The sequence below is a fragment of the Condylura cristata genome, unplaced genomic scaffold (genome assembly GCF_000260355.1).
Source record: "Condylura cristata isolate star-nosed mole 26May11 unplaced genomic scaffold, ConCri1.0 scaffold00023, whole genome shotgun sequence".
Taxonomy (NCBI): domain Eukaryota; kingdom Metazoa; phylum Chordata; class Mammalia; order Eulipotyphla; family Talpidae; genus Condylura; species Condylura cristata.
The window spans coordinates 3,579,804-3,605,561 of NW_004567124.1; the positions used below are offsets into that span (position 1 = coordinate 3,579,804).

The following is a 25,758-nucleotide window of genomic DNA, read 5'->3' on the forward strand; positions in this document are numbered from 1 at the left end:
ATCAGTTCCATAGCAGCCTCCTGTGCCTTTTAATTACATTGCAGGAGAATTTAGGATGCCATGTTACCATGGTTTTTCAATCTCTGACACATCTGCCTCTGTTGCTTACTTAACTGTTCCTGTTCAGATAGACTGCTGTTAGAAACCAGTTCTGTCTTCCTGCAGGTGGCGCTAAAAGGCAAATTTTTGTTTCTTTACTGTGATGTACTCGGGAAAGCATGAAGAAAGCTGACAGCAGACTGGGAGGCAAGTTTGCCTTACCACCTGGGCCATTGTTCAGTATGGGGATCCTTGTGTGGTACTTTTGAGGACCACAGACAGTCCTCTTGCTGAAATTCAGAGGCTGGCAGCAGGGAATTTCTGTTCAATTTTCTGTTATTTTTGTCTGCCTCTTTTCTTCTTCCTCAACAGCTAGTGCTGCTAGAGAGAAGCAGGTCTTTTCAACTGTGACCTGAGACACCCAGTGTTTAGTCCTTACCAGCTTTGCTTTCCAACACCTGAGTTGCTTTCCAACACCTGAGTTGTCTCTGTTGTCACCAGTGGCCTTCCCAGTGTTGCCGGCTGACTCCTTGAGATGTGGTCCTCCTGTCTCCAACTTGGATATCTTGCCTGCTTCTCCTGTCAGGCCTCACAAGTTTTACATCAGTGGTTTTGCACTTTATTTCACTTCTCACCCCAGTGAAGGCAAGTGGGCCTTTGGATCTGTAGCCCCCTCCAGCATCCTATCGACTTACATTCTTTTAGCACAGATGAGTAAAAGTCCGGATGTTCTGCTGTGTAGAAAGGCACTTTTATTTGGCTGTGAGTGACCAATAAGGGGAGAGAGAAAAAGGAATGACGGCCAAATGCTGCTCCTGAATCCTTAAGTATAAAAGGAAATTCCAAGGCAAACAGTCTGTATATGAATTGTCCATAGGCTGTAGTGTTCAGCAGGTCACTTTGAGAAGATTCCTAGTTCTTGGCATAGGAAATTTCTCTCATTTAAAGCTGTTCTTGTACCCTAAAACAAGCAGCCCCACAGTGAGAAAGTCTCTCCTACTTTCATTTAAATGAATATTAGCTAACTTGTGAGGCAAGTGCTAGGTGCTAAAAGAATGTCAGAATGTTAAATGAGTCTCATACAAGTTTGTGTTTTTTAGTCCTTTTTATTTCAATACTTTTGTCATAGCTAATGGTCAGAAGGTGAGTATATATACACATAAAACTTCCTAAAATGGTTTTATTATTGGCCAGTCACTGGCATCTTTATTTGGAAGTTTGAACTGTGAAGTATGTCTAAAGTGCATTCTTGCAGCTAATCAATAGCAGCATTTGTTTTCTTTATAAAACCTGAAGAAATATACAGACAAGTCATAATAAAAAAGCATGATCTAGATATATTCTTCCTTAATCAGCCAAGATGAACAGTTGCACAAATTAGTCTGTAAGAAATGTATATATACTTAAAGGCATTTAAAAAAAAGTTCATATAGCAATAAAAGCGGCCCCTCTATTAATATTAAATAAGGCAAGATATATAAAAATTTTGTTGAATCCTAGATGTCTTTGGAACCATAGGAAAATCTTAGTCTAGCCAGTGTATGATATATCTGAGGTCTGTGATAATCAATGAAGCTTGAAGAGTTCTGACATGACTTTGGAGAAGTTGGCAACACAAATAGTCTTTCATCACTGCACTGAGACCGTCAGCTCATGGTTTCTTACGCCTAAAACATGAAAACCAGCATTTAGTGTTTAATTTGGCAAGCGATGACACATTATAGCATGCTAACATGGGAAAAGTTCAATACCTGAAAATAACTGTTATAAAGTGGTTATCCTAGTATTAAGTTTTAAAAAATCTTTATCCTGTTACGATTTTCCAAATTGTCTAAGAATACATGTATTAAAAATGGCACATAGGTTTGTTATTTGAAGAGGTCTTAACTAATGTGGGGAGAAATGGCATAGTTAAGAAAACAACAAAGAGCAGCCCTCCCTGGTGGCGCAGCGGGTTAAAGCACAGCACTGAGAAGCTGAAGCCACTTCCGCATGAGTTCAATGCCCGCCTGCCCCAGAGGTGACCACATGGCGTGGCAGACCTCTCCTGACTCAACCACTGCTCCCCTCTCTGTCTCTGGTAAAGCCTCTTGCCGCCCCTGAGCCTCTGGCCTGTACTGTACCCCAGTTCTGTATGAATAAATAAATCTTTAAAAAAGAAAAGAAAACACAAAGAGCTATGATCCCGGGAAAGACGGAGAGATTAAGGTCGCAGTTCAGCCTCTGAAAGCTCTGAGTATTGGCAGAACATAAACAGGAGTGAGCAATCTTTATCACCTGCTATTCTTGTTGCTCTAAATGCTCTTATTAAGCCCCCTGGGTTCTGAGGTAAACAAAAACCATGTATTTCCTCTTACCACAAAAATGGTAGGACCAGGGGGAAAAAAACACATCAGTTAGTTGGGACTTACTTGGGTTGTGCATGATGCTGATAACCAGGTCCCAGCTGGGAGCCCGCTCTCATCTCCACAGCCACAGAACACTGATGGAAAAATCACAGAAGAGGGAAAGGTCAGTCCAACCATTGTTTCTAATTCTGCAGACACCTATGTTATACTATGTTATGTTGTGCAATTTAATTCATGGTAAGCCACAAAACATAGAGGGAACTGAGGAATTCAGTGGCCAGAGCTTAGCCTCCTAACCCTCATCTCTGCAACTTCTCAGGAATAACAGTTCTACAAAGAAATTCTGTTCTGAAAAGATTCCCATCATTTACAAACTTGTTCTAGGGTGATATTCTTGGGTGTTGTCCCTCTACACTGAAAACAGGCTTTGAACTAAAAGTTGTTATCAGACCTCAGCTATTAGTAGGCTTTAAACATACTACCCTCTTTTTTTAATCAGAAAAAGATTTACTTTTTACAAACCCTACCCTTGTTTCTACATCAGTCCATTCAGATTCTGTACCATCTGGTTGGGCAGGTGCTGCTGTGGAAGATCTTCGTTTTCGACTACAGAAATAAAAGAACAATTATTTTTACATCTGAGAAAAGGAAATACCATATCTACACTCAGATATTTCTCAAATGAGCAGCTAAAAAATGACAGCCCACTAAAGAGATCCATTTGATGATTACTCACCCTGTTGGTGATTCTTGTTTTAAAGTCTCAATATCAGTAAACTGAACAGATTGTCCACCACCCCTTGTTTTATAAACATCACCCTAAAGCCAAGAGAAAAGTCATGGTTACACTTTGATACATCCAAATATTAAACACATTTCAACTTGAACTTAGACTCCACTATTTTATAGAAACAACATAAAACCAGATGGTGCTTGTGACTACTGGGTATACTGTTAAAATATTTTAGAAATGTGGATGTGACTGTATCTTTCACTAACAAAAGTTCAATATAGTAAAAAAAATAGGTTGAGCAAAAGGTTTAATTGTTACTGATCTGGAAATTTTGAAATGCCTTAAGGCATTATGCTTCTCTGGGTATACCAGTCCCCTTCCCATTCAAGTGGTATTACAGTCTTACCACTACAGTTATAACAACCACCCTTTAAATTGAAATGAAACACTATTTTTTACCCAGTCCTGAGGTTCTGTCCCTTCCGGCTCATTGATTCTGACCATAAGGAGATTCTACAGACAGTTGTGAGTTACCTGGAGCTCTAAATATTTTGATGTCAAATTTTTATCTTGAACTGATAGACATCAAAGGTAGGAATTCTATGTTTAGGTCTATTGTTTAAGCAGTGGTTAAATTAAATATAAATTAACAGCACATACTAGATCTAGAGTTCCTCTAACCTGAAAATCTAAGCCTCATTCAGTAGAAAGTGATTTAGTCCCTGTTTCAGAACCTAGCAGTTGCTTTAGTTTTCTAGCAAACAAAAAAGGTTATATCAGATACTCATTTATGTTCCAGTTGACAGTGCCTGTATGTCAAAGTAATAGGAAAATATTTTTTCCTGTGTAAATTTGTTTTTACCTTAATTAGTTTAGTTTCAATCTCCCCATCGGAGGCTAGTTCCTGGTGGGTCAGCATGTACTTCTCACACTTAGCTAGTGCCTTTTCATTTGCAACAGATACTGTGATGGCATGAGGGACATGTGGCTGCATGACTGTTTCAGTTTGCACGTTAGAGGCAGGCTTATGATCTACCCATCTGTCTCCCGCAGAGCGTGATCGTCTGTGTCGGAGACGAATTGGTGGTGCATTCTGATCAGGTTGAAAGAGGAATCAAGAAACAAGCAGAACCCAAAATTAATTTAAGATTATTATTAGAAGTGCAGCAGGTTTGTGGCTATGTTAATTTATGAAAATATCAAAACAAACACAAACCATTGCAAAGCCAAATAAGTTGAGTAATTTAAATGTTTTGTCTTTAAACACAAAACCAACAAACATCTTTTAGCACCAGCTTGCATAATATGTGCTCTACCAGGAATCTTCCCTTCAACAAAGAATGAAAGGAAAAATTCTGATGGTGCTGCTAGTAGCCTTCCTAGCATAAATAATTCACTTTGCATTCTCCATCAAACCCCTTAACAGTACCTACTATTGTGAAGTGATCTGCTAAATTTACAACTGTCAAAAGCGTTAATAAGATCAATAACCAGAGCACTAAACAAAGATCATTCCTTATACAAAAATTTAAAAACTTAAGAAGCTGAAATAACTACTTAATACAAAAAACTAAGGAGCATATGGTTTAATAAGAAATACTTCTAAATACCTTTCATGTAAGATTATAAAATCTCAAAACAGTGTTTAATGAAGTCAACAATACATAGTTGCTAAAATATAGCAACAACTTTGCCCCACACATCTCATAAAGTTCTAAGAACCAAAAAAGAAAGTTGTCTCAAATAAAAATTAGTTGTTTCCAGTCAAGTATCATGTAAATTTGGGGAAAAAATATTTTACATATAGACATAGGCAAGATTTTTGAAGCAATGAGTTATGTTTGAAATTTGGAAACATCTCCCATTTGTAAAACAGCAAATAAAAGTCTATCATAGGTCAAACTTCAAAGTTGATCAAGTATGACTATCCCAATTTCAAAATGCCAAAATCTGGAGAAGCAAAGAGTTTCCTTAGATAATTATGAGAAACAAACACTAGTGACAACTCATGACTTCACAAAATATGGGCAAAATAGTTTGCCGTAAGAATCCCTGAGCCTCACAGTAAGCCGGAAACTTTCCATTCTCCCAGTGATTGACTTAATGCTGATGAAAATCTGGCTTTTGTGGACCATTTAGCAAAAATTATTGATTTCTTGAGCAACACTAAACAGTAAATAATTTATAAATGTGCCCTTACAAACTACTATAGTTTATAAAGTAAATTATGTAAGATTTCCTCCTCCCTGAGTTATAAATTATTCAATCCACCTGACATTTTTGACTAGCAGATCTGAAAGAAACAGATAACTAAGCCTAAACGTTTCTGCTGCACTTCTAAAGAGATTCTGATTTCAAGTGAGAAATTGAAAGGATCTCTAGTAAATCCTCTTGAGTATCTTGTAGCCAGATCAAGCATTACATTAATATTGGTCAGGTGCAAGTAGGGCCTTAAATAGTTTTCAGTCTAGAAACTTCATGAAATCAAGCGGATTTATTAGAGTTGATCAGAAAGACCAGTCACCAAAACTTGCTCCCTAAAAAGATTTAAAGTAAAATCTGAAAAGCAAATAACTTTTAAATTTGCTTTGGTGTAAAATATAATTAATCACCATATCTTAGTAATCAGGAATGCAGGCCACCTTAGTGAAATTTGTATCCTAAATTATACAAAAAATCTAAAGTAGATATTTACTATAAGATAAATTTGCTTAGGTGAAAAGTTCTTTAAATAAAAACTATTAGTCCTTAAGAAAATGGGAATACAAATTTTTTTACATACCCTTGTGTGAGGCAGAACCCTTGTAAATTGAGATAATGGTCTTGAGATTAAAAGCAATTTATTGGACATGCAAACCTTTGGTAATTATAAGTGACCTGGATGCTTTAAAAAAAAAAAAAAAAACCAAAGGGACATGAAAAGGGTTCTTTTATATTTAAAGTGATTTTAAAATGACAATACATTCATTTTTAATAGGATCATTATTAGGTCAACTAGGGGAACGTAAACAGGACTGTATATTGAGATATTTAAAATTTGGGGAAACAATTTTTAAAATAGTTCAAAAGAAGAAAAAAAATCCATTTTAGGGAAGGAAATGTAAAGGGAAAAGTGAAGTGGGAACTGTGTCTAGGGCACACCTCACTGGCTTTTGCAGGGGAGGACTCGGTGTGCTCACGCAGGTGACTGCATGACCAGGAGGCACTACTTATTATCAAACATTTTATTCAGGCTTTTTAGATGAAGAGGTAGGCCTCAACTTCAAAGTGGTTTGATCTTTCAGATTAACAAAAAAATTAGACCATGTTTACGTTAAGAGTATACCCATCTTTCCATTGAACTTCCTGAACCAAGTTATCAAACAAGCAAGCACGATTAAACTCTATAGCTACAATGCTTAAAATTAATACCGGCACCAACCCTGTGGCAATGATCCTCTTCTATTTCTATCTCACTTCTGAATGTAGGAACCACCTCCCTGCCTTCAGTCCAGTACATCCCCCGCCTTCTGTCTGACACGATACAAGTTTTACTTTGTCCTGGCTCCTGCTGCCTACGCCTTGCAATAGATGTGACTTTGAGAGGTGTGTTGTACGGAGGTATTTTCTGCTCCCATTCCGAAATACAGGAAGCTACAGAAATGCTGCTGCAAGAGTTAGAGCGCCTATGTAGCTGTGGCTGGCTCATGAGTTGCTGGCCGTTGGAAATCTGAGCAATATAGTTACTAGAAAGCTAAAAAAATTGAAAAGAAATAAATGAGCAAGACTGAAAAACAATTCATTACTTTTCTACATTTTAATCACAAAAACATTTGTATTAAGATGTTATAACTAATACTAAACTTCTAAATAGAAACATTTCAGTGCTCTCAGTACTATAAAATAAAACTGATTCTCACAGAAAGTCTTCTAATCTGAACAAATTTTCTCTTGCAGTCATTAACAGCACAATGATAAATAACTTACAGGTACAGGTGATGGAGAAACAGATCTCTGAGTAACCCTTTCTCGATCCCGCTCCCGGGAGGGTCTCTCTGGCTTTTCAGGTTTGGGTTCTGTAACAATAGCCTTAAGTTGTTTCAGTTTTTCATCTTTGACCCAGAGTTTATTTTGCATCTCCAGCTGTTTAGCTGCCACTCTTCGCTCCTGGAGGGTATCAGTCAAACACATCAAATTACCTAACATTTTATTTTCCTAAGTTCTCATAGTTAACTCAGGAAATTTTGCAATTCTTCCTGAGTTAAATGTTTCATAATGCACTTAATTTGTCATGAAAGAAAATCAACTAAATAGCAGTAACTACTGCCACCAAAACTTCCCCCCAAATAAGACACTCAGAACACTACAGTTTAAAATACCACCTCTGAGATAACACTCACACATTCTTTCTCCCACTTCATTGTTGTTTCTGTCACCATGCCTTGCAATCGGGCTTCTAATCTACGTTTGTCAGAAAATTGACGCTGAAGCTTCTGATTCTGGTTTTCAAGTTCCTGCTGCAGATTGCGTTTATCTTCTTCATAGATTGTAGTTGTTTTCTCTAAAATCTCAATCTGGGAGTTAAATCAGTATTTTGTAAGTAAACATTTCATGTAGTTACAAAATCTCACAATTATGCTTATGTAATTTTTCTCTTCTATTTCACCTGAATTTCTACCTCCATTCCTAATAAGGGAAGACTTCTAAACAAGTTCCCCACTACAAGACGAAATTACAAGTATTTCATGTGAAAACTAAGTTCCCCCTAAAATTAAGGTATAAAACTATTTTTAAGGCTATTTTACAAATAGTGAACAAGAAGAGATTCTAGAAGGAATATATACCCTGTAAACAATACCCTTAAATGACAGGACATACTGAAAGTTACCAAGTCAAAAACCAAGTTGTTACCAAAACCAAATTCTAGACAAGCTTCTGGAAGCTTGTCTTCAGTTGCTAAAATCAAACTTAAGAGTACATTAGACTTATATGCCTTTGACTCCCATTTCTTTCTTAGGATAGGATGGAAATTTGTCAATAACTAAGAACTGTGGTACGCAGAGGCTGTACAGCTAAGTCAGAAGCTAGCACATAGATCTACCCTAATGGCACAACAAACCTTATATTCTAAAGTTTTGTTTTTCTTCTCCAGTCGTTCTATTTCCATCTTTTGTCCCGAGATCACCTTTTCTTTTTCATTTAGTTTCCCTTGAACGTAGTTTTCTTTATTTAAAACAGCATTGTCAAATTCTTGCAACAGAGCTTTAAAAGTAATAGCTGAAACAAAAGCATTCAGGCCAAATTTATTCCAATTCCAAAATAATCAATGAAATCAACATTAGCCAGTACTATGTAGGATGTAGCTGTGCAGCAAATCTCTCTCTTAACAAGTTTGGGAGGAAATTAAAATTTGGTTTTCAAATCTACAAAAAAGAAGTTCCATAAATACTTTATTACTGAAAAAACACTAATTTTTTTCATTTTGCATTATAGAACCTCTTGACCCTATAAGGTAATTTCTTTGAACAAAAAAAATGCAAAAACAGAAGTAACACTAGGTGCTGTATAAATTAGATCCCAGCAGAGCCCCATTATACCAAATACAACTTATCTTTCTCATGAAGACTAAATGAATTAATAGTGATGATGAGGTGTAAGTCATATAACGAACAGTTACTATTACTAAGGCACTCTTCCACCTGATTTAAATACACTAGCTCATCCTCATAACACACTCTAAGGTAGGAACAATTACAATCCCCATTCTGCAGAGAAGAAGTAATTTTCCCCAAAACAGTTAATATAAAATCTTAGTTAAGTGCCTTGCAAGCAAATATAACTAGTAGGAACTAAAAACAAAGTATTATTCCTTTGTGTCCATTACTTACTAACTTGTAAACAGGGACAAAATACAACCAACTTCAAAGAGAAACTGTATGGGGACATTTGTACCCATCTAAATAATTAATGCCTTGAGCAGGTGAAAATGCAAGATAAAGTCGCCATTCCTTAATAAGCTACCCCACTGTAGAAAGCAAGATTCTCTGTAACTTTCTGGTGTTTAAATGATTTAAAAAGAAAACAGCAGGCCCCAAATGGAAACGTAGGTGCTAATAAGCTAATGACTAACCTAACTTGTTACAAGCCCCCATACCCTTTCACTCTCTTCCAGGAATGTAGTCCATATTGGTCCATGTGAAATTTTCTGGTGAGCACCAATGAGGTAAGCTTCCCAAATGAAGGAAAAGGACCTCATCAGTCACAAGACCCATTCTCCACATGTAGGTTACCTGAGCCTGAATTAATTCCCTCTTACCTTATATCTTACCCTTTGCTGCCTATGAGAAAGCCTTTCATTTTATACAACAGATTTTACCAATGCCTTCCGTACTGGCTAGATTGTATGCACCAATGACAACTTAATAAAGCCACAGACTTCAAAATTAACTCAGTCTCAAATTATGATGATTTAAAAAGTCTCTCACCTTGTTTGTTAAACTCATCGACCATCATTTGTCGTAGGTGATGTCGTTTCTCTAATGCTTCAATCAGCCTGGGAAGAGTTTGCTCATCATTGATATCCAAAATTTCACATGATGGCAATGGTGGGAAACTCTGTAGAACCACTTCTGTAGCAAGCAGTTCATTGATGAATATAAAAGAGAGAAATACCCTATTTTAAACAGGTTAGTATAGTGATTAAAGCCCTGATCCAAATAATTTTGAGGTGTATTAATCAGATATTGCTTTAAAAGTCATAAAAATGAGAAAGGGAGGTAGGGGTAATATGGTAACGGCATGTAACAAAAAAATCTTAATTCTGAACCAAGGTTTTTTTTTTTTTTTTAATTCTTAAGGGGAAGGCAAATAATTTCCTTAGGTGAAGTTGGTTTAAAGGAGAAAAGACAAGCTTAGTCAGTGGGTACATGACATCATAACTCCAATTCATACCATCTCCAACTGGACCTCCCCGAATCTGGTTTTTGTATCTTCTCCCAGGTGTCAGACCACATATTGCCTTGTCTACTGGTCTTGCCACTTCAACTTCTTGTGTCACTTCTGCAAATCTCATAACTTGCTAAGATAATAAAAAGATTGGTCATTAGTTCACTTATATAATTAATGGTTTGGTAAGGTTCTTAAATGTCCAAAATGTTATTCACCACATTAAAATAGCAGTTTTCAGTAGAAAAAAATCTGAGCTCTAAGGATAAATAAAAATTACCAAGCTTTCTTCATAATCTTCTGCCTTGGGATTCACACACACAATCATGCGTACTTTTCCTTCCCCATCAAAGTAGTTCTTGAACAGATGGGTTAACTTTGAATCTCGATATGGAACCATCTATAAATACATTCAAATCCAAAAACCATAAGGCAAAAAAATGCACACAAACAAAACTGGACAAATGATCAAAGACTGTTGCTTACCTTATTAGTTCCATACATTTGGTTTTCTCTTAGGACTTCCATACATGTTCTTAGTGTCATTAGTGACTGATTAATGTTACCTTGCAGAAAAATACAAAAGGTATTTGAAAACAGCAGAAGGTAGTGTGGCCAGTCAGCCAGTAAAACAACCTACCTTTTAGAACACTAGATAGAAATCACAAGTCACGTGGTCTCGGGGCTCAATTTAAAGAGTTGTGCAGGCATGATCTGGTGTCATTTTAGGAATGTTTTAATAGCCATGTTTCAGAAGAGGTGAAATGCCACCCTTCAGGGAGTCTATCAAAAGGACACCATGAAGTGTAATGCAGCATTACATTCTAAAGCTTACACAGGATATCTCAACCTATATATATAGCCTCCAAAGGTACATAAAAATTGATTCATTTTGGAACCTTGATTAAGGTCACCTAAAAGCACACATTTTCATCCTTGGCAGCTTCTCAACTGCAGGTTTATCTGCACCCCCGTGGTGTCCCATGATGCTCGATTTTATATCTTAATCTAGCTCCTAGTTTGCTTTCTTCTGCCATGCCCTCCAGAGCCCATATGCCTGTTAATGGGCATCCTGCATCCTCACACCTCTCACAGAAGGTCCCATCACCTGTCCCTAATGGCCAGAGGTTCTTCACCTGGGGTCCATAAAGGGTAAAGGGTTTAAGGGACTCTCCATGACTGATTGGATGGCAAGTAAAGTTACTTATTTTTACTGATCTCTGAAACCAGGACCTCCTTCAGTGATGTATGAATGCAGGTGAAAAAAGAAATATTACCTATGATCTTAATCAAAACCAAATGTTTTCACAATACATTTACTGTATGACAAATGTTTTAAGAAAAACTTCAAACTGTATTTCAGTCTAATTAGTTTTCTTTGTAACCCTATGTACTTTGTTTTCCTTTCAGAAATACCTGAAGAGGTATGCACAGGCTTCACCCTGCACCATGCTGCAGAGCCCTGCAGTCTCACCTTTTGTCTCCCTAGGAGGACAGTGCCTCCTCCCAACCCCGGCCTTTTTGGGTAAAAGTTGTTTGTTTTCTCAAACATGATATTTTATAGGAATGGTAAGCAGAGAACAGCCCAGCAACATCTTCCTATTTCCTTGTTGTTGCCTTCAAATCTTACCCTACTTGCTCAGTCCTAGCTCATTTTCATGGGTCTGCAGAGCCTGGTACATACTGTCAGAGAGCCCACATTCAACTTCAGCAGATCTCACTTTACCATGTAGCTGCACAACCACACCCAATCCAATCCCCAAACCTTACCACTCAAAACTCCCTCTAGGTGGTCTTACATCCTTATGTGCCCCAGCCACAGTCTCCTTTTCTAGATCTCACATCCTGACTTTTATCACATCTGTCCTTTATTCATTGTAATGGTGACAGCACTTTCTGGTTTTTCTCTCCCAAAGCATCAGAACCCTTAGATTTCCACTGTTTTTGTTCCCAACCCAGCTACTTCTCCTTCAAGGTTAATCCTTCCTCTATCATCTCCTGTAGACATATATAATGTATGCATGTGTATGTTTTAGTCATCTCCTAATCTATCAAGTCACCTAGCTACTATCTCCTCTCCTTCCTGGGCTCTTTAATCATTCTGTACTTGAGGAGGTATGAACCTATTCCCCTAAGTCATGTACAGTGTTGTAAACCAGTGTTACCTCAATAAAGGGAAGAAAAGCATTTAATCTTTTTAATTGTTCAAGACTGCTTCCACTATTCCTTTCTATGTTCCATGAATAATTTCATCTCCCCCACTACTTCAATCACTTCTCTGCTGGCAAAAACCATAAACCTCAATTCAAATCTTTCTCCTTCCAAATCCATGTACCTCTGCATCCGGTTCTGGGACACATCCACTTGAATGACAAGGTCACACCCAACACAAAACACATTAAGTGACAAACTGCACCATCAAATTGCTGCTCCACCAGAAGCCTCCTTTATTTGACTATTTTTCATTATGTCTAGACTTGCCCTTTGTAAACTAATTCCTGAGTGGGAAAATCTTTCTAAAAAAGATTAATCTTTCATTGATTTTTAAGGGGACATTATAATAGTAAAAAGACACAAGTTTGCATTTGAACCCAGGCTTCAATTTTGAGAAAATTATTTAACCACTACCAACCCATTTCCTCACCTGAAAATTCATAATCAAGAAATCAAGCATATTCATAGTAGATAACACACACTAGTACTACCCTTGATAGTAGTAGCCATCATTTTTCCTTCACAATGAAACCCCTCCTCTAGTCTCACAGCACCCTGTGCTCACTTCATCACACACTGAAACCTTTAGTCATCTGCCTGTCTCTTGCACTCGTAAGGCAGGACTCCATCCTTTACATTACATTGCTACATCCTGGGCACACTGGTAGGTATTCAATAAATGTTATTAACATTAAACTTAACCTGGATGACTACAATAAATGAAAGGTTAAAAAAAAAACAACCCATAGATATTTCCCTTCAATTGACTTCTGTGTTCAGAGATTTTCCTCTACCTCTAAAAACTGATTTTACTACTATCAATGTTGGAATAACTATTAAATCATGTAACTTCAAGAAAGTAGGCCTGATAATACTAAGCAATATATATAAAAGACTTTCAATTGGATATAATTTAGTCACTGCTAAATTATACCCAATAGAAATGGGTATTCTAACTAAAGAAATACTACAAACCACTAAACTTAGCCTCTAAATGATCACACTGAAGGTTATACTTGAACTACCAATCAATACGCAGATGGAAAATTGGCACTATAAGTTTTTAAAGTTTCAACTTTAGTAAGTAGTGCTAAGCTCTGCTCACCAGCTTCCCGTAATCTGTTCCCCTCGGCTTTTGTCCGGTTAGTTCTTTCACTTCCAGCCAGATCTACCAAGGACAGCTGACTTACGGTGATCTGTTCTTTTTCCTGAAAGGAAGATCAATCATAATGCTTATAAAGTAATTTTTCCAAAGTCCTTTAAGTATATTCAAAATCAATAAACTATTAAGTCTTAAGAATATAGTATTTTCACAGTATAAAAATCTATAGACTACTTGGGAGGGAAGAGTATGCGAAACATATAAACACACTGGTGACACAAAAATCAACTCAAACTGGATTAAAGACCTAGACATAAGAACAGAAATCATAAAATATCTGAGAGCAAAGATGGGCCAAACACTACACGACATAGACTTCAGCAACATCTTTAAAGATACAGCATCCAATGTAATGATAGTGAAGGCAAGGATAAATAGGTGGGACTACATCAAGTTAAAGAGCTTCTGTACAGCAAAAGAGATATTATAAAAGACAAACAGACATCCCACTGACTGGAAAAAATTTTCTCACACAACACTAGTGATAAAGGATTGATCACAAAGATATACAAAGAACTGATGAAACTCAACAAAAATAAACAACCCCATCCAAAAATGGGCAGAAGAGCTAAAAAGACACTTCTTCAAGGAGGAAATGCAGATAGCCAACAAGTATATGAAAAAATGTTCAACATCACTTGTAAAAAGGGAGATGCAAATTAAAACCACAATGAGATACCACCTCACCCCAGTGAGAATGGCACATCTTCAAACAACTAGCAACAACAAATGTTGGCGAGGATGTGGAGAAAAAGGAACTCTCCTGCATTGCTGGTGGGAATGCAAACGAGTACAACCACTATGGGAGACTGTTTGGAGGTTCCTCAAACTGCTAAACATGGAGCTTCCCTACGACCCAGCAATCCCACTCCTAGGTATCTACCCGAAAAAGACATAATAACACTGATTCAAAAAGACACCTGCACCCCCATGTTTATTGCTACATTATTTACAATTGTAAAGACATGGAAACAGCCCAAATGCCCAAAAGTGGATGACTGGATTAAAAAGATTGTACATACACACAATGGAATATTACTCAGCAACAACAAAAAAAAAAAACACAAACACATGCCTTTTGCAGCAACATGGGTGGAGCTGGAAAAGATCATGCTTAGTGAGATAAGCCAGAAAGAAAAGGAAAAATACTGGATGGTTTCACTTAATAGCAGGAATATAACGGACCAGGTGAGAAAATAATAATAATAATGAACAGCTATATACCAGAGACAATTTATGGGGGTGGAGTGGGGAATGGGATCAAAAACATTGGAGGGGAGGGAAATGCACTGGATAGCACATGTGTGATTTGGTGATGGGAAGCCCAAGGGGACAACTAACTGAGATGGAAAAATGCACAAAATGATGTAAAAATAAACAATTTAAAAAAAAAAGTAAAGGAGAAAGAAAAAAATACACTGGTGACATAAATGACAGTTTGGCCAGCATCTGGTCCACATAATACTCTAAGTCTGTGAGGGTAGGTGCACTGCCTTTAACCATTCAGCCCAGCACTTTAGATATGCCTAGCGCTCATCCAGAACTCAATAATGTCTGCTAAATAGTGAGTCTACCCTAAATTTTTAATAATTGATATTTAAATATATAATAATTTCAGAATACTTGCAGAGTCAAGAGGTACGTGCCTGATACCTTAATATTAGATATGATTCAAAGGAAATTTGGAGCATATGGAGGCTTGACTTGGAAGCATTTTCTAGCTGACATTTATGGAACACTAATTATAAGCTAAGCATGGAACTAAGAAACTTCACATGCATTACCTCCTTTAATCCACACAATAGTATGGGTTTATTACAGTTATATCAAAAAGCTAGTAAATTAGCAGGAATCAGAATTAAAATCCTGGCTGTCTTCTTTACCATGCTGTACCATCTCCTCATGACATCTGGAAACCTTCAGAATACTATGATTACATTTTGGAATTACACTAATAGTTTAAAGTTACTAAATGATTAATATCCAAGCTCAAATGCAGAAAGTAACTGACAGCTTTGTGGTGTGACTGGCCCACCAATAAACAGTGATCAGCACAGGAGGGGACCCTACTGGCCGCCTGGCCCAGAGAATAACAATTTAGAACTGTCCATCTCATGTTTGTACCGCTAAAACTGTTAACTTCCTCATGCAGGATGAGTCTTTGAGATAAAATAAGGAATCTTACTTCATAGTTCCTCTATTAAAGAGAGATTTGTAAACCTTTCTCACAGCAGAATTCCAGGTTCTAAGATTAGTTTATCAAAACCACATCTAATGGAACAATTTTTTTTACTTATTTTTAAAATAATATAATAGTTTATTTTTACATCACTTTGTGTATTTTTCCATCTCAGTTGTAATCCCCTTGGGCTTCCCATCACCAAACCACCCATGTGCCATCAACAAAGTCCAGTGCATTTCCCTCCTCCCACTGTTTTTGCTCCCTAATGGAACAACTTTTAAAAAGGAATCACCTGTCCATATATTAATTGTAGAGCAGTCTTCATTTGCAATGAAATTTCCCTTGACAGAAATCTAATTCTAAAAAGTAAAGATTCAGTTAAAACCAAAAAAAAATCCATATAGTACTTTCTTACCTGTAAGACATTGTCTCCCTCTGCATCCAAGGGGGCCTGTACTAATTTAATGTTGAACACACTATGGGAACGGCTGGACTCTCGATTCAAATGTGTGTTTGCAATGCGTCTCTTTTTCTGACCTATGATGACAGATAAATCATCAGTCAACCTGAACTTGATCATTTCAGTATAGATGCTTTCTACTATACCAAAGTATTACTGTAAATTATAGTAGCATCATTCAGGGTTATAGTTATCATTTTATATTTTTCTAATTCTAGCTCTGTTTCTAACCTCTCCAGAAAACTTCAAAAGCCTCCTCAGTAGATTTCACTTCTACTTCTGTACATCCTGCAACATACATGTTATGGTTCTTATCTTCACGAAGCATTTTAGACTGTGGAATTCTATGGGAAAGAAAAAATTATTAGTTTCCTAAATTATTAGGAATAACCTAACACTGGCACTAAAATGCCAGGCAACATGACATCGACCATTATAGTAGAAATAAGTCTAAGCAAGATCCCAGGAAAAGATTAAGGCTATTAGGATAAATACATAAGATTAGTTACAGAACAAGATGATAGGAACCTGTTTTGTTTGGAAGACTGTTCTAATTTATTCTTAGCACAGGAAACAACACTAAGCAACTAGAGATCAAAGCAACTAGAACAACATCACATGCACAGGGTTAGCATCAAAATCTAGCATTTCCCTAATTTTAAAAGATCACCAAGAACTGGTTCTGGCCTCCATGTCAACAAAAAACATTCAGAAGTGGCAGTCTTTCAAAGTGGCTTGTAGGGTAGGGTATGATGGGAAAGGTTGCTGCCAGTTTGACATTAACCTTTGAATGGTGGAATAGACATCTGAGCCAATATCACTCAGTAAATGGACGATTTTTCCGGAAAAAAGGGGCTCAGAGGTAGCCACCTACCCAGTGCCAATGAAAAACCACCAACATGCAAACATGCCACAAATGCCATAGCCCTTCTCCTAAACAGTCAGCACCATCACATACATAAAGTCTGTGCTCCTCATGGGTGTGCTGCAACTGTTCCACCTAGCGAAGGAATAAGGAAAAGTTACTGTTTTCCAGCAGCCGCTCACAGTATGTAAGCAGGGGCCACTTCACAGTGAGTCATGTCATATCCCTTCAGATCTAATATTTTGTCATTGTACTAAAAATCCCTAATCATTAATCAAAAAGGCAAGCTACATGACCCCCTAACAAATAAAATTTGTATCCAGTGCCAAAAAAGCGCCTTGTGAGTTCATTAGTTATCAGAAAAGTTACAAGACGCAGACAAATCAGGCTTCCTTTTGTATAACTACATGCAACCAAGACAGACTCCTTTGAAAATAACCTCACCTAGAACAACCCAAACCTAGAACAACCCAAACAGAAACAACACATGCACAGACATGAAACCGATTGGTAGCAGTGTCACAAAAATTAAGGAAAGTAGGTATACACAACTAAAACTCTGAAACAGATAAGAAAGGTATAAAGTTTTTAATGTAAATAAAAGGATATATGGACATCTATTCTTTGTGTAATGGTTTTCTAAAAGAAGCTAATTATGTTAATTTAGACATATTAGTTAAATAAGACACAGGTCTTCATATTATTTATGGTAAAAACAGACAGCTTTGGAGATAAAAACTAAGCCATTAGTTCAAAAACAAGATGCTAATTTTAGACAGGAGATTCTAGAATTCATGCTAACATAAATACAGATTCATTGTTTGTGATACCAGGCTGTAACTGGTCTATAATCTCAGAAGGGCAAGACTCAAATCGAAGTAGTCTTCTAACACTGGTGAAAGGATAATACAGCTGTCACTGTGTTAATAATGGATGGTCTATATTAGTTGTACAGACAACAGCTTTAGGCTTCACTCTGTAGAGATCACCAAGACGCTGGTGGTAAAAGAGGCTATGAACTCCCAACACTGAGGGTGTCCGGGTTCTTGAAAAGTAAGCCCAGGGGATGCCCATATGGACACTTCCTTTTATAGTGAAGGCCCTTCTCAGTCCAGTCCGGGACCAAGAGTTTTCAAAAACTAACGTAAATTTTCAGGATTCTCTTAAGATATCTTAACACACTGATTCTCTAATAAAACTTTATTATTCAACTTTTATTTACTATTCAACTATTCATTGAATATCAACTACATGATCTACAAGTAACATTTCATTCTGAAAACAAAAAGTTTTGTTTTTGCACTAGGGAAGGCTCACTAAGGTAAAGTGACTTTCCCAAGATGCAAGCAGCTACGAGGCTCTTTTACTTACTTAGGTTTTATGGGATCAAATGGCACCTCTTCCAATAAATCATATATGTAATTGTTATATATTTCAATATAAGAGACAAATACACCATAGACACTATCTTCATCAACTTCTTCTGCTCTGCAGAATTCTTGTACATTTATCATATCTGCAAACTCTGGGTCTACTTGTCGTCTGAAAAAAGAAAAGAAAGTCTGATCTTAGGCATTGTGAGTCAGTATTGAAAGTGAAAGACTGGGCCCTCCCAGCAGGTTAAAGCACAGCACTAAGAAGCTAAAGCCACTTCAGCATGAGTTTGATCCCCACTCCAGAGGTGACCACATGGCGCGGCAGACCTCTCCTGATCCACCCGCTGCTCTCCTCCCCACTCTGTCTCTGGTGAATCCTCTCACCGTCCCTGCATCTCTGGCTTGTACCCCAGTTCTGTACGCATAAACAAATAAATCTAAAAAAAAAAAAAAGTGAAAAACCAAGAGACTACAACAATTAGCAATGTAAAAGGCAGCTTCATTAATACTCAAGAGTGAGCCAACAGCTCTCTCATTTCCCCCCAGACACACAGCATAGACTTCTACTCCATCTCCCACCCAGGCACACCTCAAATCAGTAGCTCTAGGGCAGTGTGCTCAAAAGTAAAGAGAACTATAAGCAAACCAAAGTATGGACACGCCTCAGCTTTGTCTTTACTAAAGTAAACTGTCAGAACAACTTATCTGCTTCATGTTTGCATTCCCTAGGCCCAGGGAAAACAGGCAGGGTTCCCTTAGGCCAAGCTACACACAAATGCAATTCCTTACTTGCTAGAAGGGGTCTTTGGATTGGGCATGGCTTCTCTTTTCTGCCGTTCTAATAAGGCATCAACTTCACACTGTATGTCCATGCTATTCCTGTCATTAGACTTAAAAACCTGAAGAGGGGGCAAAAAGCACACTACTTTTAAAACTTTAGTGAGAAAGACATTTAATAAATATTTCATATTTTTAAACACATTTAATATTTCAAAACATATCCTGTGCTTTACTTCTCAACATTACTGTAAGCATCTGGGGCCCTGTGTCTGAAAATGAAATAATCACAACAAAGAAATTACACTTACGTATCGTTTAGCTTGGAAAGCACCTATGCTGTTAAAGATCATGTTCAAACAACGAGGAAGTAGCCCTCCTTCCCCTGGAGAACCAGTCATTGTGTGAGTTTTTCCACTTCCTGTCACACCATATGTAAAAAGAAGACCTACAATGCACCAAGTCACATAGTTACACATTAAAAAGTCGCACTGGGTTCATCTTAGTCTTCCACTTGTACTATTTCTTCACTGTATTAAAAACACAAGTAGGGCCCCCCTAATATGGCCACAGGGTTATTAGTATCAGCACCATCACCAAGAAAGCCCACCACTGCAACCAGAGTTGCATCCAGGCCAGAGAAGTGACCAACAAGTTGCAACAGACATCTCCTTTCTCACCTGCTGCTCCCCTCATCTGTTATTTCAGTCAATCAGCCTGTTCTGCGCCCCACTCTGTCCCTGATGAATCCTCCCACCCCCCCACACCTCTGGCCTACACCCCAGCTCTTCTATGCAAAAATAAACAAAATCTTTAACTTAAAATAAAAACACAATTCATCAGTACCCTGAAAAATTAAAAAATTAAAGCTGAACTGAAAGTCAGATGTAAACAAATAGGCAAACATCAATTAAGTTTTATCAAAGGAGAACAAAAAGGAAAACCCCACGAAACTCCAATAATCATACCATTTTTGCCATGAATGAGGTCATCTACCAAGGGATTCGCCACAACATCAAAGAGCTCCTTCTGGGTTGTATGAGTGCCAAATACTTGTTTAAATGAATATTGAGTCTGTGGAGAAGGAAAACATTAAGAGCACATAAATGTTATCCAACTATATCTATACTACAAGTACATGTGCTATAACTTATTCAGAGGTACTTTTGTAAACACTTAAGATATAGACATGCTAAGAAAAAATATGATCTTTAAACTTGGAACCCTTAAAAAAAGTCATAATACATGTAATTTATCCGGCTATAAATTGGTAAATATTTAGTTATAATTAATGAACAAAAGCTAACAAGTCTCAGGTCTACCTAGCTTCATAGATGATGGCTGATTTTACTTTAATTAAGTGGCAAAGACTAGAAGGTCACAAAACCAAGTGTTTTTTAAAACCAGAATTAAACTCTAAATAGAACCTCTTAGTTCGTATACACATTTCAAAGGTTATTTAGATAAATAGTCTGCCTAATAATCTGCCTAAGGGAAGATGACCTTGCCATAATCCTTGGCTACTATAAATAACTTCCTCCTGCCTCCATCTCCCTAGAAAAGTCTTTTATTCTGTGCAGCTCTTTGGAGCTCCTCTCTCTACCTGCTAGATGGAGTGCTTGTCCCATTCATGAGTTTTGACTGAAGCCAGTCAATCTTTAAAATTATTTTATTAATTATAAAAGCTTCTGTAGGTTGTATGAATTTCTTGCAGTTTTTGTTTCCTTAATGTCAAGGCTAAGTTTGGTACATGATTGTTCACTGGGGCTTATTATGGATTATAGCCTTTGTCAAATGGTCCTTTTTCCAGTTTTTACCTACCAAGATAATGCTAGCATAATCCCAGTGTCCCAAACACTGCCTTAGCATAGCAGTATATTATTTCCTTCTTATAACCTCTGATCTATTATTAATCATGTTAGTTTTTTATGACTTGTTAACAATCACACAACTAAGCTAATTCTCAACTTCGTAGACTTTTTAATTTCAATCCTATGAAACAGGTTTAGAGTTTATATAAGAACAAAGAATTAGAACTGAAAGGGTCCATATGGGATAGTGCTGACAGTTAATCTGATGACTTCCAAGTCCTCTTGAACAAATCTTTCCTCTCCAGGTGAAGAAAAACAAGGACCAAACGAGGAACTTGCACAAACCCACAAAACCAGCTGGTGTCAAAACTAGTCAGCACCAAAGCCATTTTTCAGTCCAGTGCTCTGAGACAGAAGACAGAACTATTAATCCCCACTAAACCTTTATACTGTTTGTACGTTACTTGAGATTTACATCTAATAAGGGAAATCTAAGTAAGTCTGTTATGAACAGTTTTAAATTCCAAATGCCCACTCCTACATGAAGTCTTCCCAGACCACCTTTTCATGCTTTAACCTTTGGACTTACTGAGTTTAGGGAAAATAGGACAGATAAGATGTATAGCCCTTGCATCCCCTTACATTAATTATAGTAGAAGAAAGAGACCATAAACCAATAAATTAGCCCATAAGTTGTGGTAAATGCCATGAAAGCAGCACTTGGAGTATAGACCAGAAAAGAAGGGGTTAGGGACTGCTACATCTGATAGGGTTGTCTAGACACACATCTCCCTGAGGAGATGACTGACATTCATTTAAGCTGAAACCTGAGAATGAGGAGCTGTCCATGCTGAAACCCAAGGGAAAGTCCAAGTCAAGCAAACAGCACTGAGGCAGGATTCCAGCTTATCAAAGGAACTCAAAGGACTCCAGGAGTACTCAGACATGAAGTTAAATTAAGCAGGCTTTTTCCAACCTTATTCCTTCAAAGGTTTTAATTGGGAAAATGGTAAGATCTGTTTATGGCAGTTCTATGGAAGATGGATTAGAGAAGAAAATTCAGAGTAGAAGCAGGCAGTCCAGTTTGGCTTCAGCATAGCCATGTCAGTATGGATAGAGTGTGGTCAGAGAACAACACTCCTGGGAAAACTTTTCCAGTCTAGAAGAAAATCAAAACCGCAACAGAGTAAATGTTCAGAAACTTTGGTAGTCATTGGACATGTGGTTTATGGGTCATCAAAGGTTAGTTTAGTACCATGTGGCAAAGCTGTACAAACATATCAGTCACCATGCACTGAAAAGTAAAACTGATTTTTTTTTTAAACCACATATGGCTTGCTTAACACTGGCCTCAGTGACTAATGCCACCAGGGTGGTGGCATTGGATATAAAAATGAAAGGTACACGGTGGAGTAGAACAGATAATATCCACTAAAGAACGGATATGAGGGAAGACAAGAGAAAAGTAGGAGCAGGATTTCTGATTTGAAAAAAGACAGATGATGGTGTTACTTACTGAGAAGACTAAGAAGGAAATGATTTAGAAGAAACAAGAATTCTTTTCAATAAAATTTGAAATAATTATATGATATCCAAACACAGATAGTAAGTATAATTGGATTGGACTTTAGAGCTAAAGAAAAGGTTAGAGATTAAACTTCTGGAATTAATGCCATATTTAAGCCCATGGATAAGGACAGTGAGAAAAGAATCCTGGGTATAGCATAATCCAGTATTTAGAAGTTGGAAAAGGAAGAAGAGCTGACAAAGAGTGGCCAATGAGAGAAGAGAATGTGCAGAGTTGGAGAGAGGGGGAGGAAAGGAGGGAGATTGCAGCTGAGAATGGATGATGAGGACAAATAGGTGTTCATCAAATTAGCAGGTGGGCTTTACACACGTGTGAGTGGCAGCAACAATTTGAGATGCACCTCTTCCGAACCCCAGAAGGCAACTCTTCTAGCACGTCTGTTACCTAAATGAGGGTTGCTGTTTACCGTCTATGTGTCCCCAACTAAGTCCCCTGCCATAAAAGCAGGGACTGTGTCTTAGTTATTTTTAAAAATCTCCAACTTCCAGGTTAAAGCAGGATAACTGAATTCATTTTACTCAAAACACTTCATAAGAGATTGATACAAACATGTAATAACTATTAAATATTTTAAGTTCCACACATGAAGTTGTGTGTGTATATAAAACTACCAAGCATAATCATATCCCACATTATATGATCCCGAACATAACATTTAAAAACAATACCCAGCACAAGCAAAAGCAATCCTCTAACTCCAGTAAACCAAAGGTGTCTGTACATCCAGAAATTTATTGGTGGTTATAGTGAAATATGTCTTTCAAAAACAGTGGAAACACATGCATTCTGTTAAAATTTTTAAAAGGAAAGCCATGCAGGTATGAACATTGAGTAAAAGCAGCTTGGTTCCAATAGGAAATACCTCCTTATAGTCTCCATTTCGGTTGAGTCTGTAACCCTCAGGCGTATGAAGCTGAAGGGTTGTGCTATTGATCACTTCTATACAACTCTCCTGGTCAGGAAAGCTCAGGGGGCGCACCCGGCAGTATACCTGAACGTACAAAAGGACACTTAGAGAAAAAATAGGTTGACTTTTTACCTAGCTTTCACTTGAGCTTCCTATTCGTCTACTTCATAAACATTTGCTATCAATTTAAGAGACCTGTATAAACAGACGTATGAAAACCAAAATCTGCTACTCAACACTATCAAATGCAGATATATTAGATAGGTTTTAAATGTACCTAAAAACACATTTTGATGGCAAAAACATTAAATGCCCAGCTTCTGTTCATTCTAATACTGGTACAAATTTAACAGTTACACTTTACTAATAAAGAAATCGCTCTAAAAACAACATTGCACAATGAGAATTATTTTAAATTGAAACTAGATGTCAATTAAAACCTTCCAGCTTAATAACATATATATAACACATATATAAGATTGGAAATTAGTATTCTTTGTGATAAAAATGCAAGAAAAATCATTCAGTTCTATGTAAAGCATCTGGTTCCCTCAGACTAAGAAATATTTTAGTACCAACGAAGGGGAGAGTTAAAATATCCCAAGGCACATTAACATTCTTTTATGTGCCTTTTACTTGTAAAAGCAAGTTCCCAGCCCTAAAAGTAGAGAAGTATATACACACTAGAGAAATGAAAGTATGAAGTACATACAATTACGAGTAGTCAGTTATTAGGTTGAACTAAACTGTTCTCCACCACACACTTTCTAAAACTTGTCCCCGAATGCATGGTGTTTGGGGCTTTCTTCATGAAGTGTGCCATGTTAGCACAAAACCGTCCTAACTGTAGGGAAGGATGCTCATCCAAACAGAAATTTCCCCTTGCCCAGGGAACATGAAGAACTTTCTGGGGTAGCTGAAGAATATTTTCCATTATCTCATTTTTCAAATTATAGTCAGTTACAGTAAATTTGTCATAGACAACCAACCAGAATTTTTTTTTACTCTACTGTTACAGAAACAAAATTTCAAAGTTGGAACCAGCTTTACTCATTTAAAAATTCTTTACACTTCCAAGTGTAAACAAGAGAAAAGTTCTAAAGAAAGAATATGCACACATAAAGCCACTGCTCTTACCCCAACGGGATCTTTCAGACTGGTTTGTGACCCTTTCTTCCCTAGAGGTTTCCTGGGCGTCTTAGTCCTCCTGGTCATAGATTTCAGAAAAAAAAAAAGTTCCAATTCAACACCAGCATACAATATCCTTACTTATAATTCATAGACTATCCACCAGGATCTATAAAACTATGCTGTGCCACTTCCAAATTAACTAGCCCAGCTCCATTACATGAATAAGAATTAATTACTAGAACAGTGTTCTTGACATTCCTACAAAGTGGTACTAAGTGTATTGACTTTGTTTTTTGAATGGTTCTAGATTTAAAATAGCTTCTGCAAGCAACAGTTTTACAGAGGCAATAAAAGTTTGGGGGGAAAAAAACCCTACAGATCATTGACCACACTTATCTTGAAAAGCACACAATGAAGCAACAGCCATTGCCAAGCATACTGACAGGTGATTAACGTCAAGAAATTATAGAAACGCAGCTGGAGGAATCCATTCTTTCATAGGTACTTTTAACAATTCTCAAACTGTCATCCTTTGTCCCCAAACAAAATGTAGCAATAGAAAAGAATTTTTAGTTATTTCACCACTTTTTTTACTTTGCCACTTCCCTACAAACACAGACACACACACCTCTCTATAGGTTGGAGAAGCAGTTAACATTAAAAATTCATGGCTTGGGCGATAGATTATTATTGCCCAAATATTTCTCAACATTTTCCCAGACGAAGCAGAAGCAAATTAACATTTTCAATGGAAAATATTATGGGAAATTTCAACTCAATTAAAAAAAAACAGATTTAAATACTAACAACTGGCGTCTTAAGAAAACAAGTTGCCTTTTGCAAACGACTAAGCTCCTTGGCGAAGCGAGAAAGCAGACAATCACGGCTTCCCCCGGTAGCGGTCAAGGCATTATGCAGGCGCAGACTGTCCACCACTCCCAGGAATGTGGGAGGGTGCATTAGTGTAAGGGGGTGGGAGTGTCGGAGCCAAAAAATAGAGCAAAAGTGACTTCGTTAAGGAGCGGCAGTCTCACCCACTCGGCCGCCAGGCCGGGCTAAGAAACCCGCAGCGCTCAGAACGGCCGGGCTTCCCGCAGCCGCGTCCACCCAGAACACGAGACGCCCGCACAAGCCAAGCGAGACGACCCCCGACCACGGTGGCCTCCCCACCGCACTCAGCCAGCAAAATGCAACTGCGAGCGCCCGCGGCCCGGGAGGGAGCGGGGACCCCAGAGCCGGCG

At 37.6% G+C, this 25,758-nt stretch overlaps 1 protein-coding gene and 1 long non-coding RNA gene across 2 annotated transcripts in view; one reads left to right on the forward strand and one right to left on the reverse strand.

The window, feature by feature from the left end:
- The window catches only part of LOC105853994, a 39,328-nt gene that overhangs the window by 8,283 nt on the left and 5,287 nt on the right, over positions 1 to 25,758 (forward strand). The window contains exon 2 of the long non-coding RNA XR_001145725.1: positions 11,455 to 11,569. This is a non-coding gene — a long non-coding RNA (uncharacterized LOC105853994). The remainder of the gene's footprint in view (positions 1 to 11,454; positions 11,570 to 25,758) is intronic.
- The window catches only part of KIF23 (kinesin family member 23), a 24,619-nt gene continuing 483 nt past the window's right edge, over positions 1,623 to 25,758 (reverse strand). The window contains exons 2-23 of the mRNA XM_012728666.1: positions 24,524 to 24,593; positions 23,342 to 23,470; positions 20,049 to 20,154; positions 19,392 to 19,528; positions 19,093 to 19,202; positions 18,299 to 18,469; positions 16,294 to 16,406; positions 16,018 to 16,139; positions 13,364 to 13,466; positions 10,531 to 10,610; positions 10,325 to 10,444; positions 10,051 to 10,177; positions 9,585 to 9,728; positions 8,219 to 8,376; positions 7,500 to 7,673; positions 7,087 to 7,266; positions 6,542 to 6,853; positions 3,983 to 4,213; positions 3,124 to 3,206; positions 2,915 to 2,993; positions 2,451 to 2,521; positions 1,623 to 1,706 (exon numbers count right to left, since the gene is read on the reverse strand). Coding sequence (XP_012584120.1) covers positions 1,691 to 1,706; positions 2,451 to 2,521; positions 2,915 to 2,993; positions 3,124 to 3,206; positions 3,983 to 4,213; positions 6,542 to 6,853; positions 7,087 to 7,266; positions 7,500 to 7,673; positions 8,219 to 8,376; positions 9,585 to 9,728; positions 10,051 to 10,177; positions 10,325 to 10,444; positions 10,531 to 10,610; positions 13,364 to 13,466; positions 16,018 to 16,139; positions 16,294 to 16,406; positions 18,299 to 18,469; positions 19,093 to 19,202; positions 19,392 to 19,528; positions 20,049 to 20,154; positions 23,342 to 23,470; positions 24,524 to 24,593 — 2,836 coding nt within the window. The 3' untranslated portion in view covers positions 1,623 to 1,690. The remainder of the gene's footprint in view (positions 1,707 to 2,450; positions 2,522 to 2,914; positions 2,994 to 3,123; positions 3,207 to 3,982; positions 4,214 to 6,541; positions 6,854 to 7,086; positions 7,267 to 7,499; positions 7,674 to 8,218; positions 8,377 to 9,584; positions 9,729 to 10,050; positions 10,178 to 10,324; positions 10,445 to 10,530; positions 10,611 to 13,363; positions 13,467 to 16,017; positions 16,140 to 16,293; positions 16,407 to 18,298; positions 18,470 to 19,092; positions 19,203 to 19,391; positions 19,529 to 20,048; positions 20,155 to 23,341; positions 23,471 to 24,523; positions 24,594 to 25,758) is intronic.